This window comes from Colobus angolensis, unplaced genomic scaffold (genome assembly GCF_000951035.1).
Source record: "Colobus angolensis palliatus isolate OR3802 unplaced genomic scaffold, Cang.pa_1.0 Scaffold21, whole genome shotgun sequence".
In the NCBI taxonomy this organism is placed as follows: Eukaryota; Metazoa; Chordata; class Mammalia; order Primates; family Cercopithecidae; genus Colobus; species Colobus angolensis.
Genome location: NW_012115266.1, coordinates 3390578 through 3405715, shown reverse-complemented (window position 1 = coordinate 3405715; position 15138 = coordinate 3390578). Strand labels below are relative to the sequence as shown.

Genomic DNA, 15138 nt, shown 5'->3' with positions numbered 1-15138 from the left:
CAGGATGGTCTCGATCTCCTGACCTCGTGATCCGCCCGTCTCGGCCTCCCAAAGTGCTGGGATTACAGGCTTGAGCCACCGTGCCCGGCCCTGCTCCCATCTTTAGGCCATGGTCTTCACACCCTCTGGTCCTCCCCTGAGGCCCTGCTCTGGTCCCAAGTCCTACTCTTTGCCCAGAAGATGTACTTTGAAGGGCATCCCTTCCTCTATCTGGACAGAGGCTCTGGGGAAGTCCCCTCCGAGGGCAGGCTCTGGAGAGGCCAGGCCGTACCTGTTGGCAGCCTTCTTCCCGAAGGCCTCCATCTCCTGCTTGCGACACAGTACCCCCTCCATCTGCTCCTGGGCAGATGGCTCTGGGCCTCGAGGAGGCAGGGTGGCAGCATGGGCTGACTCGGTGGACCTGCTCTGGGGCATCGCAGGTGGGGCCGGGCCCCGAGTCCGGGTCTGCCTGTCTCCCCGGGGCCCATTGGCTTCGTCCCCTGGGCCAGGTCCCTGGGGGGGAAAGCAGTGTCAGTGTCAAAGGATGAGACGGGAGATCCCTAACCTGGGTACCAGGAAGCTCCATGTCCAGGAGTTGGTCTTCCTGCCCCCAAGCTGCCCGTGAGCCTCTGCCCTCTCCCATCCCATCCCCAGTACTCCGCCACCCCCGCTCACCACCTCTTCTGGACCCTTTGCCTCCCAGTTATCAACACCCACACTTGCAGGGGAACTCACCGGCCCTTCGGGGGAGCTGCTGTCCTCAAGTCTCTGTTGTCCCAGCAGGGGCTGCAAGAATAAGAATCTGTAAAAGGATGTGCGGGGGTGGAGGGGCTACGACTCCGATGGGGGAACAGGGGGACAGTGGGGTCACCTGTGAGGGCTCTCCATCTGTGCAGACTCCATTAACACTGGGGGCTTGTGTGGATGGTGGCCGTAGCTGGGTTCTGGGATGACCAAAGGCAACACAGAATCATTAGTCCTTGGGTGGCCTGGGCTCAGCCTCCTCCTCCTACCCCAGGCGTCCTGGCTCTCACCTGTCCCAGGTGGTGTCAGGAGCTGTCTGGCCACCCACCAGGTCCCCTGGAGGCACACTGGCTGTGGGTTCAGGAGCAGGCGGCTGTTTCCTTCGCTCCTCCTCCTCCCTCTTTCTCTTTCGCTCCTTCTCCCGCTCCTCTAGCTGTCAAAAAGTGCTGCATTCAGCATGTAGAAGGTCGCGTGTAAGAGGGCCAGGGAAATAGGGAGAGCTGAAATGTCTCAACTCTGATTTGATGAAATATGATAAAAGAAGAACAGAATTTGAGAAGACGGTGGGGACAAGAGACAAAATGGGAGAAGGTATCTCAGCCTCACCCAGGGGAACTGACACCTCCTAAAGGTGTGGTGACAACGGCACTCTCAGCTCACATCTGGGAGCCACTGGTACAGTGACAAGAGAGAAGACATGTCTGCTCCAAGCAGAAGCAAGCATGGGTCGGGGGAGCAGGTTGGGGGTGGGCATCTGGGGTCCTGTGTCCCTCACCGCAGTAAGCTTCTCCAGTGCACAGAATCGCTCCTCCCAGGCCACTGCTGACTTCTGGAAGGCCTCGTGCCGCTTGATGAGGCTCTCAACTTCGTCAACCGTGCAACCCAGCTCAGCGCTGCGCACCAGTGGCTCCTGGCTGCACAGCCAGGCTTCTGCCATCCCTGCATCTCTTCCAAACACGAGCACCTCCAAAACTGGTGGGATCGGGGGTCACAGGAAGATGGTGGGTCAGGGTGGCCACTGGCAGGGCACAGTGGCCATGGCAACCTCAAGAACAGGGACACAAAGCCACTGCCCCAGAGCTGTGCCAGGCAGCGCCAAGGTTGGACATTGTGAGTTTCATACCCAGGGTTCCTGGTCTCACCTACTCTGGAAACCACAGGGTGCAGAATGCCCCCCACTCCCCACAGCACCTGGGGCCCCCTCAGCAGCTCACCCAGCTGAAGCCAGTCCATCTTCTCCTGCCACTTCTCAGCCGTCTCCTGGCGCCGTGCCTGCAGCTGAGACAGCTTCTCTGAGATCTGGGGGGCAGAGATATGAGTTAGCACCAAGATGTGAGGTCTTTCCAGGGCCCCTGGGGAGTCACCCAGGGTGACAGATAATTTCTTTCTTCTTTTTTTTGAGACCGAGTTTTGCTCTTATCGTCCAGGCAATGGCGCAATCTCAGCTCACTGCAACTTCACCGCCTCCCAGGTTCAAGCAATTCTCCTGCCTCAGCCTCCGAGTAGCTGGGATTACAGGCACCTGCCACCATGTCCAGCTAATTTTTGTGTTTTTAGTAGAAATGGGTTTTCACCATGTTTCATCACAGCTTAGCCACACAACCCTTGGAGGCCAGGCTGGTCTCGAACTCGTGACCTCAGGTGATCTGCCCGCCTGGGCCTCCCAAAGTGCTGGGATTACGGGCATGAGCCACCATGCCTAGTCCAGGACCAGTGATTTCTGATGTCAAGAGGCAGACGGTTCTCACATTTCCAGAATGCAAGAAACCCCTTTCTTGCAAAGAAAGAACGAGAGGAAGCAGAAAGCCGCCAAGAAGTCAGCGTTCAGCACTGCACAGTGAGAATGGCCCGGCCACCCGGGCCTCACCCACCTCCTCGGCCGCATAGTGGCTCCTGGCCAGCAGCTCCTTCCCCATGTCGATGCAGGAGGAGAAGCGGTCCGCCCGGGCCTCTATCTCTGCCTTGATGCCTTGCTGGTTCTTGATGACTAGATCCGCAGAGGACACATCCCTGGGGGGAGGCAGAAACAGCATCATCTGCTGCCCACAGCCCCATCACAGCCCAGCCACACAAGGCATGGAGACCCCGGGCCCTGGGGTTCTCACCGGGGACGCTCCTGGGCATCCATCTGCAGGTTGACCTCATCCATCCAGAGCATCAGTTCCCGGACAGCCTTGAAGAAGCGGAACTTGTCCGTGGTGTCCAGCAGCAGCTGCCGGCGGGCGGCAGAGCTTCCCTGAAGCTGAGCCCAGGCCTCAGCCACGGCCTGCATGTGGCGGCCGATCTCCTCAGCCTTGTCTCCAGCATATGCCTTCTGGAGCCGGTGGCCATCATCCTGCACCTGCTGGACCTGCGGGGCCCCGGGTCAGAGTCAGGCAGAGCGGGGGACTCCAAGGAGCCGCAGCCTGCCTCAGTTCTGGCTGCCGCTCTCACCTGCTGCTGCCTGTCTCACAGCCAAAGAAGCAGGGGGTGGAGCCAGGGAGTGAGGGTGCTGGGAAAGATGAAGGCAGGTGCTTGGCCACCCTCTGCCCTATTGGGTCTCATCTGGGAACCTGGGCTTAACTTGGGGTGGATCTGGAAAAGGGCCATTGGCCAGTTGAACTTTCAGAGGCCTGTCTAGGATGTGATGGACCTTGGAGATTGCTAGAACGAGACACTTAGCCTGAAGAGGGGATTCAGGCAGGGGCTGATGGGTTTTAGTGGTTGAGGGAAAGATCCATGCTTACTGAGTGTGGGCCTAGAGCTCAAGCCTGGGAAGCACCAACAGGCAGATTTAGCAGAGCATGAAGAGTCTCCTGGCCACTGGGAACCCCTGAAGACATTATGGGCTCTCAAGGGGACTTGTCATTAAAAGTGTGAATGCACTGGCTAGATGTCCCCTGCCGGAGATGGTTTCTTTCTTTTTGAGACAAGTTTCGCTCTTGTTGCCCAGGCTGGAGTACAGTGGTGTGTACAAGCTCTGCCTCCCAGGTTCAAGTGATTCTCCTGCCTCAGCCTCCTGAGTGGCTGGGATTACAGGCATGCGCCACCAGGCCCAGCTAATTTTGTATTTTTAGTGGAGACGGGGTTTCTCTATGTTGATCAGGCTGGTCTCAAACTCCCAATCTCAGGTGATCTGCCCTCCTCAGCCTCCCAAAGTGCTGGGATTACAGGCAAGAGCCACCATGCCCGGTCAAACAGACATGTTTCCTTGGAGCAATTTCCTCATCTCGAAATGGCCCTCCAAAGGGTGCCATCCTCCCAGCATTTCTGAGCCCTGCCCTAGCTCCTGGGAACTCTCCCTGGCATTTCCCCCTTGGCCTCCTCTAAGCCTCCCCCACCTCCGCATGCTTGGGTCAGACCTGGGCGCTGAGGGCCTGGATGTCGTGCTCGTAGGCACAGTGTCGGCGCTGTAGGGCCTCGGCAGCGTTGAGGTCACGGCCAGTCCCGTCTGGAAGCTGCTGCTGCTTGTGCTGCACCCGCGCCAGGGCTTGGCGTGCCCCGTGCAGGAAGCGCTGCAGCTCGTACGCCGCGGCCAGCACCTGACCCCGCGTGTCCAGCAGCTCAAGGAGGTCAGCCCAGGCTTCATTGAGACTGTCCTTCCACTCGGCCACGGTGGCCCGTGCAGCATGGCCTCCAGCAATGAGCCCATTGGCCAGTGCATTGGCGCTATCTACGCGCTCCTGACCGATGGTGCTCGTGTCCCGGGAGAACTCTCGGAATTTGTCTCGGAGCATCTGGTAGAGGAAGCAGATGGACAGACCATGCCGTGATGTTGGGGGATGTGGTCCCTGCCTGATGAAGCGAGTCCTCCACTCCAAACTCAGAACCTACCTCTCCCTGCTGGCCACGGGGCCGGGACAGGTTTCCTCCCGGTGGTTAAGGAGCAGGCGTGGCTGCTTCCCACTGACCCTGTATTTGACAGGCGCCCTCCACCCCCGGCAAAAGCGTTTTGAGGTGCTTGGGACCCTCAGGCCTCAGACAAGAACCCCCTAACTATGGCCCATATTTCTGTACGACAGAGGCTCCAAGCCCCCAAACCGTGGAGGGAATCATACCCTGTTTTGTTGAATTCTGTTGAAAAGTGTGAGTGATAATTTCCTATTTGCCCTTGTCTCAGCTCAGCTTCATGTCCCCTTTCTGCACAATTCTTCAAATTTATGTGTGTGTGTGTGTGTGTGTGTGTGTATTTAGAAATGGGGTCTTGCTCTGGAGTGCACTGGCGCAATCACTGCAGTGTCGACCTCCTAGGCTCAAGAGATCCTCCCACCTCAGCCTCCCGAGTAGCTGGGCCTACAGTCATGCACTGCCGTGCCTAGCTAAAAAACATTTTTTTTGTAGAGATGGGGGTCTCACTATGTTGCCCAGGCTGGTCTCAAACTCCTGGAATTCAGCAATCCTCCCACCTCAGCCTCCCAAGGTGCTAGGATTACATATGTGAGCCACCATGCCCAGCCTCTTCAAATCATATACCTCAAAATCAGGAGGGCAGTGCCTGCTCAGCCTGGTCTTGTCTCCTGGCCCCCCAGTGCTCTGCCTGCAACCAGGTCCTCGTCTCCCTGTGGGTCCTCCACTCTTCCCATGGCTGATCTGAGCTGGGTGCTCTCCCTACACTCACAGTCACATGCTCGTAGTCCTGGCCCAGCTCGTGGGAGGCCGCCACGACCTCGCGCTCCTGGATCCACTGCTCTAGGTCATCCAGCTCGCGGCGGAGCTGGCACAGCCGGAGGTGCTCCTGCAGGCGCTCCCGCCGCTCTCCCGCCAGCTCCTTCAGGCCAGCATACAGCTTGTCCACCTGGGCTTGGCGGATGGATATCCGCGTGCTGCAGAAAGAACGGGAGAGGCATTGTGAGGTGGAGCTCTGTCCCTCTGAGTCTCCCAACAGCTCGCCCACCCTGTGCTCCAGCTTTCTAGGAGGCTCCATGCACACAGCACTGAAGGCTCCACATCCCCTGCACCTTCCTGTTCCTGCAGCCAGCTCCTCCCCTAGGCTGGGCCGGGCTGCCGCTGCACCCACCTCTCTGGGTGCTCATGGTCAATCATGTCCTGGCTGCTGGCCGCCAGCTGGTGGATGGTCTGCGCGTAGTCGGCCAGGGCTTGCTCCAGCACCTGGTGCTTCTTCACCTCTGCCTGGGCACTCAGCTCATCCTGGGGGAAGGGACGGCGGGAGGGGACAGTGGCATCAAGCAGTGGGTCGGGGGAGGGCGGAACTGGCCACATAACACCAGGCTCTGTCCTGGCCCTCACCTTGGCTTTCTCCTGGCCCATCATGTGTAATTCCTGCTCGCCCATCCAGGCCTCCGCCTCGGCGGCATCACGGTAGAACTGCTGGGCTCGCAGGGCCTCCTCGAGTCGCTTCCCTCGAAGTTCCAGCTCGTGGCCCAGGCGTTTCCACATTTCCTGCAGCTGGGCCAGCTCCGGGCCTGCTGCTGCTGCACCTAGAGCACGCTGCCGCTCCCTCAGGTCCGCGATCCGGGGCTCATGGCCCTGAATCTCCTTCTGCAGAGTCTGCCCACGGCCACAGAAGAGAAAATGCGGAAAGGCCTGCCGCAGCCCCACATGCTCCCGGAGACCGCCCTTCACCCCTGTGCCTCTCTCCTTCCTGGGTCCTCTGCTCCCTCTCCTAGCCCGGGGGTGCGATGGTAACACCCCTCAGCCCCCCAGCCCCCACTATGTCCCACTGAGAGGACCCACCCTCCCGAAGTGAGGAAAGACAGCCACTGAAGTCCAGGGTTACACTCAGCATCAAGGGGGGCCTGGTCTTAAGAAAAACACACGTCCAAGTCTGGGGAGGCTCCTGGGAACTTCTCTTTTGCCTTCAGCCTCTGCCTCACCTGGTTTTTCTTCATGAGAAGCTGGACACTGGGTAGGTCCTTGCCATGCTCCATGGAGCTGGCCATGGGCAGCCGCTCTGTCACCCACAACTGGAAGAGGAAGAGGAGGTCAGTGGAGGCCCAGAGGCCAAGGCAAGCAGCAGGGACTGATTAGTGGGAGTGGGGACACCTGGGGCTACCTCCGTGTGTGTAGGGAACGGTCATCTCTGGTTCTGGGGGGCATCCCCAAGTCTCCCTAGAGGGGAGATGGTCAATGCCAACGAGAAGAGGGAACAGAGCCCTGCTGGCATCGAGGAGGGAGGCTGGAAAGCCACTGGCTGCGGGCAGCTTGCCGTCCTTGGCCCCAGTGACTCACAATCTCATCCTCCACGTCCCGGTGGAACTGGTGCTGCTCGCGAGAAGCCTGCAGGCGCCGGCAGCGTTCCCGCATGGGCTGGCACAAGGCCCTGAACTTCTGTTCCACAGCCCTCGAGGTCCTCTCCACCTCCCCTGCACCCTGGTCCTCCTGGGCCAGCGCTTTGGCCTGGGCCTGGATTGCCTCCACCTCCTTCTCTCTCACAGCCATCTCCCATTCCAGCATCTGCAAACCGCCAGGAGGAAGGACATGTTAGCTCTGCATTTCCGCCTTCACGCCCAGCAGAGACACCAGTCTCTATCCAGCCCACTGTGGCGCTTATCACTGCAGCTCACCCAGGGAGAGCATCCCCGCATGGGCTGGATCAGTGGATCTCGAACTTGATACACGCAAGAGTCCAAGGGCAGGGGTTGAAAGAATCTCTATTGGGTACTATGCTTACTACATGGGTGATGGGTTCAATTCTGCCCCGAACTTCAGCATCACACAATATAACCTTATAACAAACCTGCACCCACACCCCCACGTCTAAGACTGAGATTCAAAACTCCAGGGTAGTGTGATAACTGTGCCCGTTATCAACTCATTGTCTCTCCATCCCCGATCCATCGTGGCCCTGTTTTGAGACACTGGAACTGGTCCCTGGAAACATTCCTCATTTGCCAGCGGACACAATCTAGGCCTTGTCAGCAGAGGGCGCTGGAGGGACACCACAATGCCTAGCAGATGAGGGGCCTTCCACGGTTCCAGGGTGTTAATCTTATCTTCCTCCTACAGCAAAACTGTCCACAGTGCGCAAGAGATTTGGTGGCTCTTAACTCTCTGGCAAGTTTTGCTGCACTCCAGTGGCCACTTCCTGCTGGTCAGCCTTGGCTTGCTGGCTTCAGACCTGCTCTGGCCTGTGATACCCCAGCAAATTTCCAGGCCATGCAGTGGGCCTCTGCCCTCTCCAAGGAGGTCTGAGACGCAGCCATGTTGCTCCTTCCTGGGGTACTCCTCGACCCCAGAGGCGTCAGCTGCTCCCTACACTTCCCATTCTTCATTCTTTAGAGCAGGGACCAGCAAGTCCAGCCCACTGCCTAGCCTTATAAAGTTTTTATTGGACCACAGCTGCACCCACCCCTTTTTAAAAATTTTTTTGAGACAAGTCTCGCTCTGCCACTCAGGCTGGAGTGCAGTGGCACGGTCACAGCCCACTGCAGCCTCGACTTCTCAGGCTCAAGCAATCTTCTCACCTCAGCCTCCAGAGTAGCTGGGACTACAGGCACACACCACCACCACGCCCAGCTATTTTTTGTATTTTTTTGTAGAGATGGGGTTTTGCCATGTTGCCCAGGCTGGTCTCAAAGTCCTGGACTCAAGTGATCCACCCACTTCGGCCTCCCAAAGTGTTGGGATTACAAGTGTGAGCCACCACACCTGGACATACCCCTTATTTTACATATAATCCACAGCTGCTTTTACCTTACAAGGGCAAAGGTGAAGGGCTGTGACATAGACTTTATGACCCACAAAGCCCCAAATATTTACTATCTGGCGCTTTACTGAAAAAGTTTTCTGACCCCTGCCGTAGAGTTCTCTTTACTACCTTTTCCTAATTCACACTTCTTTTTTTTGAGGTGGAGTCTCGCTGTGTTGTCCAGGCTGGAGTGCAATGGCATGATCATGGCTCACTGCAACCTCTGCCTCCTGGGTTCAAGCCATTCTCCTGCCTCAGCCTCCCAAATAGCTGGGATTACAGGCATGTGCCACCACGCCCGGCTAATTTTTGTATTTTTAGTAAAGATGGGGTTTCATCATGTTGGCCAGGCTGGTCTTGAACTCCTGACCTCAAGTGACCCACCTGCCTCGGCCTCCCAAAGTGCTGGGATTACAGGCGTGAGCCACCGTGCCTGGCCTAATTAATATTTCTTTTTACTGAAGTTCTCATCTTCAAATTATTAGTGGGTCTGTCTCCTAACTCTAATCCTGACTGTGACATATCCCTAGAGATTCTGATCGTGGCTGCCCAGAGAAATGACTCTGGGAAATGCTACTGAAGGTGTTATCTGCCAGGCCTTAGCTGGCCTCCCAAACCTTGAAAGCTTTAGACCCCTTCCTTTCTTCTGCTATTCACCATCCCCATCAAAGGCCCACAGCATACCTGCTGCTTCTTGAGCAGGATGTTGACGCTGGTGAGGTCCTTGCCGTAGTCATCCGAGTGCAGCTGGGCCTGCAGGCTCTCCAGCCAGCTCTCCAGGGCACAGCAGCTCTGGGCAAACAGCTCAGCTCGGTTGGCATCAAAGAGGCTGCGGGCCTTGGCTTGGGTGGTGGTCTCCAGCTCGTCCCAGCGCCTGTGCAGGTCCCCCAGCTTCTCCGACACCAGGGCTTTCAGCTCTGGCTTCTCAAGAGTCAGCTCCCGCCCCTCCTGGAAGGCAGGACAGAGAACGTCAAAGTGCCCAAATTAGCTTGAACTTTAGAGGCTGAGAGCACGGGCAGTAGAGACCTGAAGTGTGGGCAATAATTCCAAGTCCTTGTGTGTTCTCATCGACACACTCTTCGCAGAGGTTTAAGATCCCTTCTAAACTGCTGTTCCCTCACCGCTGATGAACCCCACTCCTCCTTCAAGACCAGCTCAAAGAGCATTTCAACGAGGAAGCGCTTGCAGTCTCTCTTTAGTTTGGGTTCCTTGGTGCCTGTGGTTTCTGGCACCACACTGCACATTGACTTATTTGCCATCGTTTTGTATTTCTCAACTCATTACTCTTCACTTCATTGATAGCAAGTGAGTCCCACCTGGTTTCCCCACTGCCAGCTTTTCTGCTTGAGGATTTTTGCATCTGGGGTGGTGAGGGAAGTGTGCTCCCTTGAACTGTGTGGAAGGCAAATTGGAAGAGCCATGGAGTTAATGAGCGCAGAAGCAGCCCTCAACCAGTGACAGACAGGGAGCTGGCGGATAAATAGCAGCATCCAAGTGCTGTGGCTGTGCGGGTGCTGTGTTCTGTGTTCCATCTACACCCCCACAGAGTGCCCATGTCAGGATGAAGAGCATCAAAGGCTAGCACTGCTTGGGTAGCTTCACAGCTTTGAGCACAATCCACACTTGGAAGCACACGCATGTGGTGGTCAGGGTTTTCCGGGGCTTCTCTCCCACCTCTTCTCCCCTGGGGCCCACAGAGAGCCCATGAGGGTTGGGCTCCCGCTGCCCATGGGGGTAACTGGCATGACTTCTGTCCCTTCTCATCACTCCATTCCCCTACTGATGCTTCCCGGGGTTGCCTCCCTAGAATCATTGTTTCTGGGTCTGCTTCTAGGGGAACACAAACCCAGATACTGCCTTCAGGCCATTTTGCAGGTGGCTGTGGCTGTCAGGATGAAGAGCATCAAAGGCTAGCACTGCTTGGGTAGCTTCACAGCTTTGAGCACAATCCACACTTGGAAGCACACGCATGTGGTGGTCAGGGTTTTCCGGGGCTTCTCTCCCACCTCTTCTCCCCTGGGGCCCTGCACACATTCTCTGCTGCTGCCAGACTCGCTCACCCCCTTGCTCCCAAACAGGCACTGCCTACCACCGGTTTTCTGTTCGGTTTTCTCTACCTGGAAACATCTTTTCCTCAATATCTCCACTTGTCCAAATTCTACTCATCCGCCATGGACTGCCCTGGATGTTGCTGCTTCTAGAATTTTCATATCTCCTCTCTCCTTATTCCCCAGGCTTCAGCAGGGCCACTCTCACAGCACTCATCAGATTCTTCTCTGGATTCTATTTAGCTACCTGCGTATATGCCTCATATCCTGACTACAGCGTTATTCCTCCAGAGTGGAGCCTACCAGGGGATCCCTTTCGGACCCCACGCAGTGTCTAATACAATGCTTTGGATATAGTAGTACCAAGTAAATATTTGCTGAATGAATGGAAACAATTGAAAGCACACTGGTCTCCTTTTGTCCCAACTGTCATGCCCTTGGGGGAAGGAAAGTGTCTTTTCATAGACCTTGCAGTGCCTCACAGACTGTTGAGCGCATACCATGTTCTGCAGGGATACTTGCAGAGCAGATATAAAACTTTATATGTCCTTGGCTCTTGAGGAAGAGCTGGGTGGAAGACCAAGAACCAGGGACAGCAAGACTCGAAAATAAGGAGTGGCAGACTACATACAGCCCATGAGGTAATCTGGCCCACTGCTTGTTTTTACAAATAAAGTTTTATTGGGAAACAGCCATGTTCATTCATTCACCTATTCTCTGCAGCTGCTTTTGCACTACAACGAGAGATGAGCAGTTGTAGCAGAAACTGTTTGGACTGCAAAGCCTCAAATATTGACCATCCAGGTCAAGCCCTCTCCAGACAAGGTTTGCAGAGCCCAATGAAGAGCGCCATCCTGCTTTGAACTCAGGAACAGTTATGGTGTTAAATCCAAGCTGCAGTTTGGCTACCTACTAATTTGTACTTTATCAAAGTTCTGGACTCACTGTCCCACTCTCTGTCTCCAACAAAGACGTTTGTTTCCCAGGCCATAACTTTCCACCGCGGAGCTGTGGCACCAGAAGCCCCACAATCTCTAACCATGACGAAAACCACGTCCTGGAGCCAGGCCCTCCCCTCCACGGTGGGGGACTCTGCCCAGAGGCAGCCCCCACAGCACCACTCACCTTGTCCACCTTGTCCAGCCAGTCTTTGTTGGCAGCCAGCTCAGCCATGAACGCCTGGTGCTTCTGCCACTTGGTATGCAGGTTGCGGGCCTCGTCGTAGGACACGTCCTGGGCTGTTAGCATCTTCTCATCAATCCAGAGCTTCAGCTGGACCAAACGTAAAACAGGGACAAAGGAGAGGGGGCATTTCCCAGGGAGGGAAGAGGGGGGCATAAAAGCAGGGCCACAGTGAGCCAGGAGAAGTGGGCACCTTGGGAAGAAGCCATGAAGGGGCTCACAGTCTCTGGTGACCTTGTGCTGGACTTATTCTAGGCTCAAGGTGGGAAAGGGATGGCTAGAGAATATCCCGGAGCCCCAGGGAGCCTCACCTCGTGACAATCTTGCAGGAAATGCTGCTGCTCCCGGTTGTCCCGAAGACGGCCCAGAAACTGCTGTGCTGCGTCTTGATTCTTCCTGTGCCTGGAATGACACCCTCTTGTGAAACCCTGGAATTTGCTGTGAAAGGGTTGTGACCCTTTGGCTAACCTAGGGGCCTCCATTTCTTCTAGGGGAATAACGCCTTCCAGGAGCACGAGGTTACCTGGAATCCTGACTTCCTTTTGGCCCCGGTTGGGGGTAGAACCTCCCAGCCCTCTCCAACCACTTGGTTCTTCCCCTCTACTTCTCCGTCAGCTCCTACCCCATCTGTGCGTTTCCTGTGCCACATTCATCTTTGGGGCCACCCTGTTTCCCAGATTCCCCCCAGGACCCCTAATTCATGGACTGCCTCATCAGACCTCCTCTCGATGGAGTCTGCCTTTTCCCGAATCTTGTCAGCATGGATGTTGCCTTCAGACACCAGCTGGCGCCCAGCCTCCAGGAGCCCGTGGATCCGTTCCCCATTGGCGTCCATGGTGCTCATGAAGTCCTCCAATTTTTTAATGGCAGCATCAGCAGCCTGGAGTGTCCCTGGCATCTCCGTGTGAGACAGAACATATTCCTGTGTGGGAGCAGTGACATTCAGCTCGTTTTCCCCAGCACAATTCACCCCCTTAGGAGGGACCCACCCAGGGGCAAATCTGAGAGGTAGGGGCCAACCCACAGACAGGGAGGGTAGTCAGGAGAGCTTTGAAGACAGGGAGGCTGCCAGCCAGCGTGGGAGTCTCAGAAAGTCACAGGGAAGCTGGGTGGGAAGGACTTTCCATTCCCCAGCCCAAATCCTGTCCTATCTCACTTCTAGCTCCTGATTCCATTTCTTTAACAGTTACATGACAAACTGGGTTTTCTACTTCTTCTAAAGTCAGTTTTAGTAAATTATATTCACATCTTTTTCATTCCCATTTTTCTTTCTTTTTTCCTTTTCTTTTCTTTTTTGAGACAGGGTCTCATTCTATGGCCCAGGTTGGAGTGCAGTGGTATGATCATAGCTCACTGCAGCCTCAAACTCCTGGCTCAAGTGATCCTCCAGCCTCAGCCTCCCCAGTAGCTGGGACTACAGGCATGCATAACCATGCCCAGCTAATTTTTTTTTCTTTTTGTAGAGATGGGGGTCTCACTATGTTGCCCAGGCTGGTCTCAAACTCCTGAACTCAAGTTATCCTCCTGCCTCGGCCTCCCAAAGTACTGGGATTACAGGTGTGAGCCATCCTGTCTGGCTCCCATTTTTCTTTATAAAAAATTCTTCTATTTTCTTAAATTTTTTTTTTTTTGTAAAGACAAGGTCTTGCCATGTTGCCCAGGTTCGTCTGGATATTCTCAGCCTCAAGTGATCCTCCCACTTTGGCCTCCCAAAGTGCTGGGATTTCAGGCCTGAACCACTGCACGGCCCCGTTTTGCTAACATCTCCTTCCTGCCCATCCTGCTCCTTCACATTTCCCCGGGTTCCTACTTTGCTCTTCCTCCTGGTTGGGACTTTGCCCGGACTTTCACCTGGCTGCTGAGTACACCCTCAGCCTGACGAGCATCCCGCAGGAATCCCTGGAAGCCGTGGGCCTGGGCCAGGCGACCTTGCCGGCTCTCCCACATTCGGCCCAGCTCCTCCCAGCCAGTTCCCAGGGCCTCCAGTCGCTGTCGTAGGAAGAGGCACTGGGGGTCAGCCTGGTCCCGGGTCACCTCCTCGCCCAGGGCTCGCAGCCGGCTGTACTCGCCCTGGGCCCGCTCCACCTCTCCCCGAAGGGCTGCGTGTTGGGCCAGGAGGGCCTCTGCTTCAGGCAGGGTGGCTGGCCCTTCTTCAGAGGCCACAGCAGTCTGAGTACGGCCTAGCCAGGCCTGGAAGTCATCCAAGCTGCGCAGGAAGTCCTGCAGCCGCCGCGCCTCCCCCAGCGACTCTTCTCGACGCCGCATGGTGGCCCTGAGGTCCTCCCAGCCGGTCTGCACTTCTCTGAGCCGGGCGTTGATGGCCGCTGCCTGAGCAGGATGGCCGGCAGCCAGGGCATTTGCCTCTCGAGTCAGTTCACCGACCCGGGCAGCAATGGCCTCCAGGTCCCGCTCCGTGCCGGCCAGCTTGCGCTGCAGGGCCAGCACCCCAGCCAGATCGTTGCCTAGGCCCTGGGTGGACTCGATGACCTTGGTCTTCTCTCTCATCCAGGCCTGGGTCTCCGTACACTCTAAGTGGTAGTTCTGGATGCTCAGGGCTGAGGTCAGAGCTGCCTTCTTACCATCTGCCAGGGACCGAAACTGCTGCCACCTGAGAGCAGGGGGAAGGTTCAGCTTCTTGCCCTGGCCAGGCCTATTTGGAAGCTTCTTCCCTGCTTCTCTCTCCCTTGGTATCTCCCCTTGACTCCTCCCTTTCTGGCCAGCAGCTGCTTCAGACTACCTTGACTCCCTCTCTCGTCTCTTTGATCCTTTTTCCTTTCCCAACATATTCCAGACTGGTTTGCTTCCTCCTTGGTGGCCACTCTTCCAGGCTCTACAAAACTTGCCTCCCACAGCCATCCCCATTGCTTCATTTCTCTGTCAGTTTCCCAGTCCTGCCCTCCCAAGCCCACCTGTGGTTGAGCTGCTCCTGGGTGTTGACAATGCGGTCCTTGCTTGGGGGGCTGGCCTTCAGTAACTTCTCAGCAATGACATTCACCGTGGTGATTTGTGCTGCAAGGGTGTTCATTTCAGGCTCCAGGGTCTCGAACCTGAGAGGGTGGAAGAGTCAGGCGTGAACTGTGGGAGGCAGCACCGTGCCCAGTCTACCTAAGTCCACCTCTCTTAGACACCCAGGAGGGTGTCTCCTTCACCAGGAGGCTTATCTGCAGGAGTCTCTGTGCCTCTCAGCCTGTGAGGTTCATAGTATCTGTGGGTCAAGGGAGGAACCCCCAACTCCCCCAAAACAAGCAGAATAACTATTATCGCTAGAACTGCTCAAAAGATGGTGAAAGGTAAAGGTCAGGAACATACATACAAGTCAAACTAGACCCTGGCATGGGGCAACTCTTTATCGGATCTTCTGAGCCTTCTGGGACTTCCCCCTTAGCTGCCTATCTGGGTCTCATCCCACTCATATGTGTTAGAAAATGAAGTAATAACCAAAAATATTTGTCTGGGTGATGAAAATGTGAAGGATAACTTCTTCCAGGGACATTTTATGTTTTGTTTTTGTTTTTGAGACGGAGTCTCGCTCTGTCACCCAGGCTGGAGTGTAGTGGT

The 15138-nt window shown here is 56.0% G+C and overlaps 1 protein-coding gene across 1 annotated transcript in view; it reads right to left on the bottom strand.

The window, feature by feature from the left end:
- SPTBN2 (spectrin, beta, non-erythrocytic 2) overlaps positions 1-15138 on the bottom strand; it is a 36479-nt gene that overhangs the window by 2257 nt on the left and 19084 nt on the right. The window contains exons 15-34 of the mRNA XM_011942404.1: positions 14490-14627; positions 13432-14188; positions 12300-12502; positions 11892-11982; positions 11524-11670; positions 9035-9298; positions 6892-7116; positions 6537-6626; positions 5950-6210; positions 5720-5850; positions 5321-5525; positions 4065-4439; positions 2829-3073; positions 2595-2733; positions 1938-2022; positions 1499-1695; positions 1014-1156; positions 851-923; positions 715-765; positions 272-492 (exon numbers count right to left, since the gene is read on the bottom strand). Of these exons, the coding sequence (XP_011797794.1) occupies positions 272-492; positions 715-765; positions 851-923; positions 1014-1156; positions 1499-1695; positions 1938-2022; positions 2595-2733; positions 2829-3073; positions 4065-4439; positions 5321-5525; positions 5720-5850; positions 5950-6210; positions 6537-6626; positions 6892-7116; positions 9035-9298; positions 11524-11670; positions 11892-11982; positions 12300-12502; positions 13432-14188; positions 14490-14627 (4041 nt within the window). The remainder of the gene's footprint in view (positions 1-271; positions 493-714; positions 766-850; positions 924-1013; positions 1157-1498; positions 1696-1937; positions 2023-2594; positions 2734-2828; positions 3074-4064; positions 4440-5320; positions 5526-5719; positions 5851-5949; positions 6211-6536; positions 6627-6891; positions 7117-9034; positions 9299-11523; positions 11671-11891; positions 11983-12299; positions 12503-13431; positions 14189-14489; positions 14628-15138) is intronic.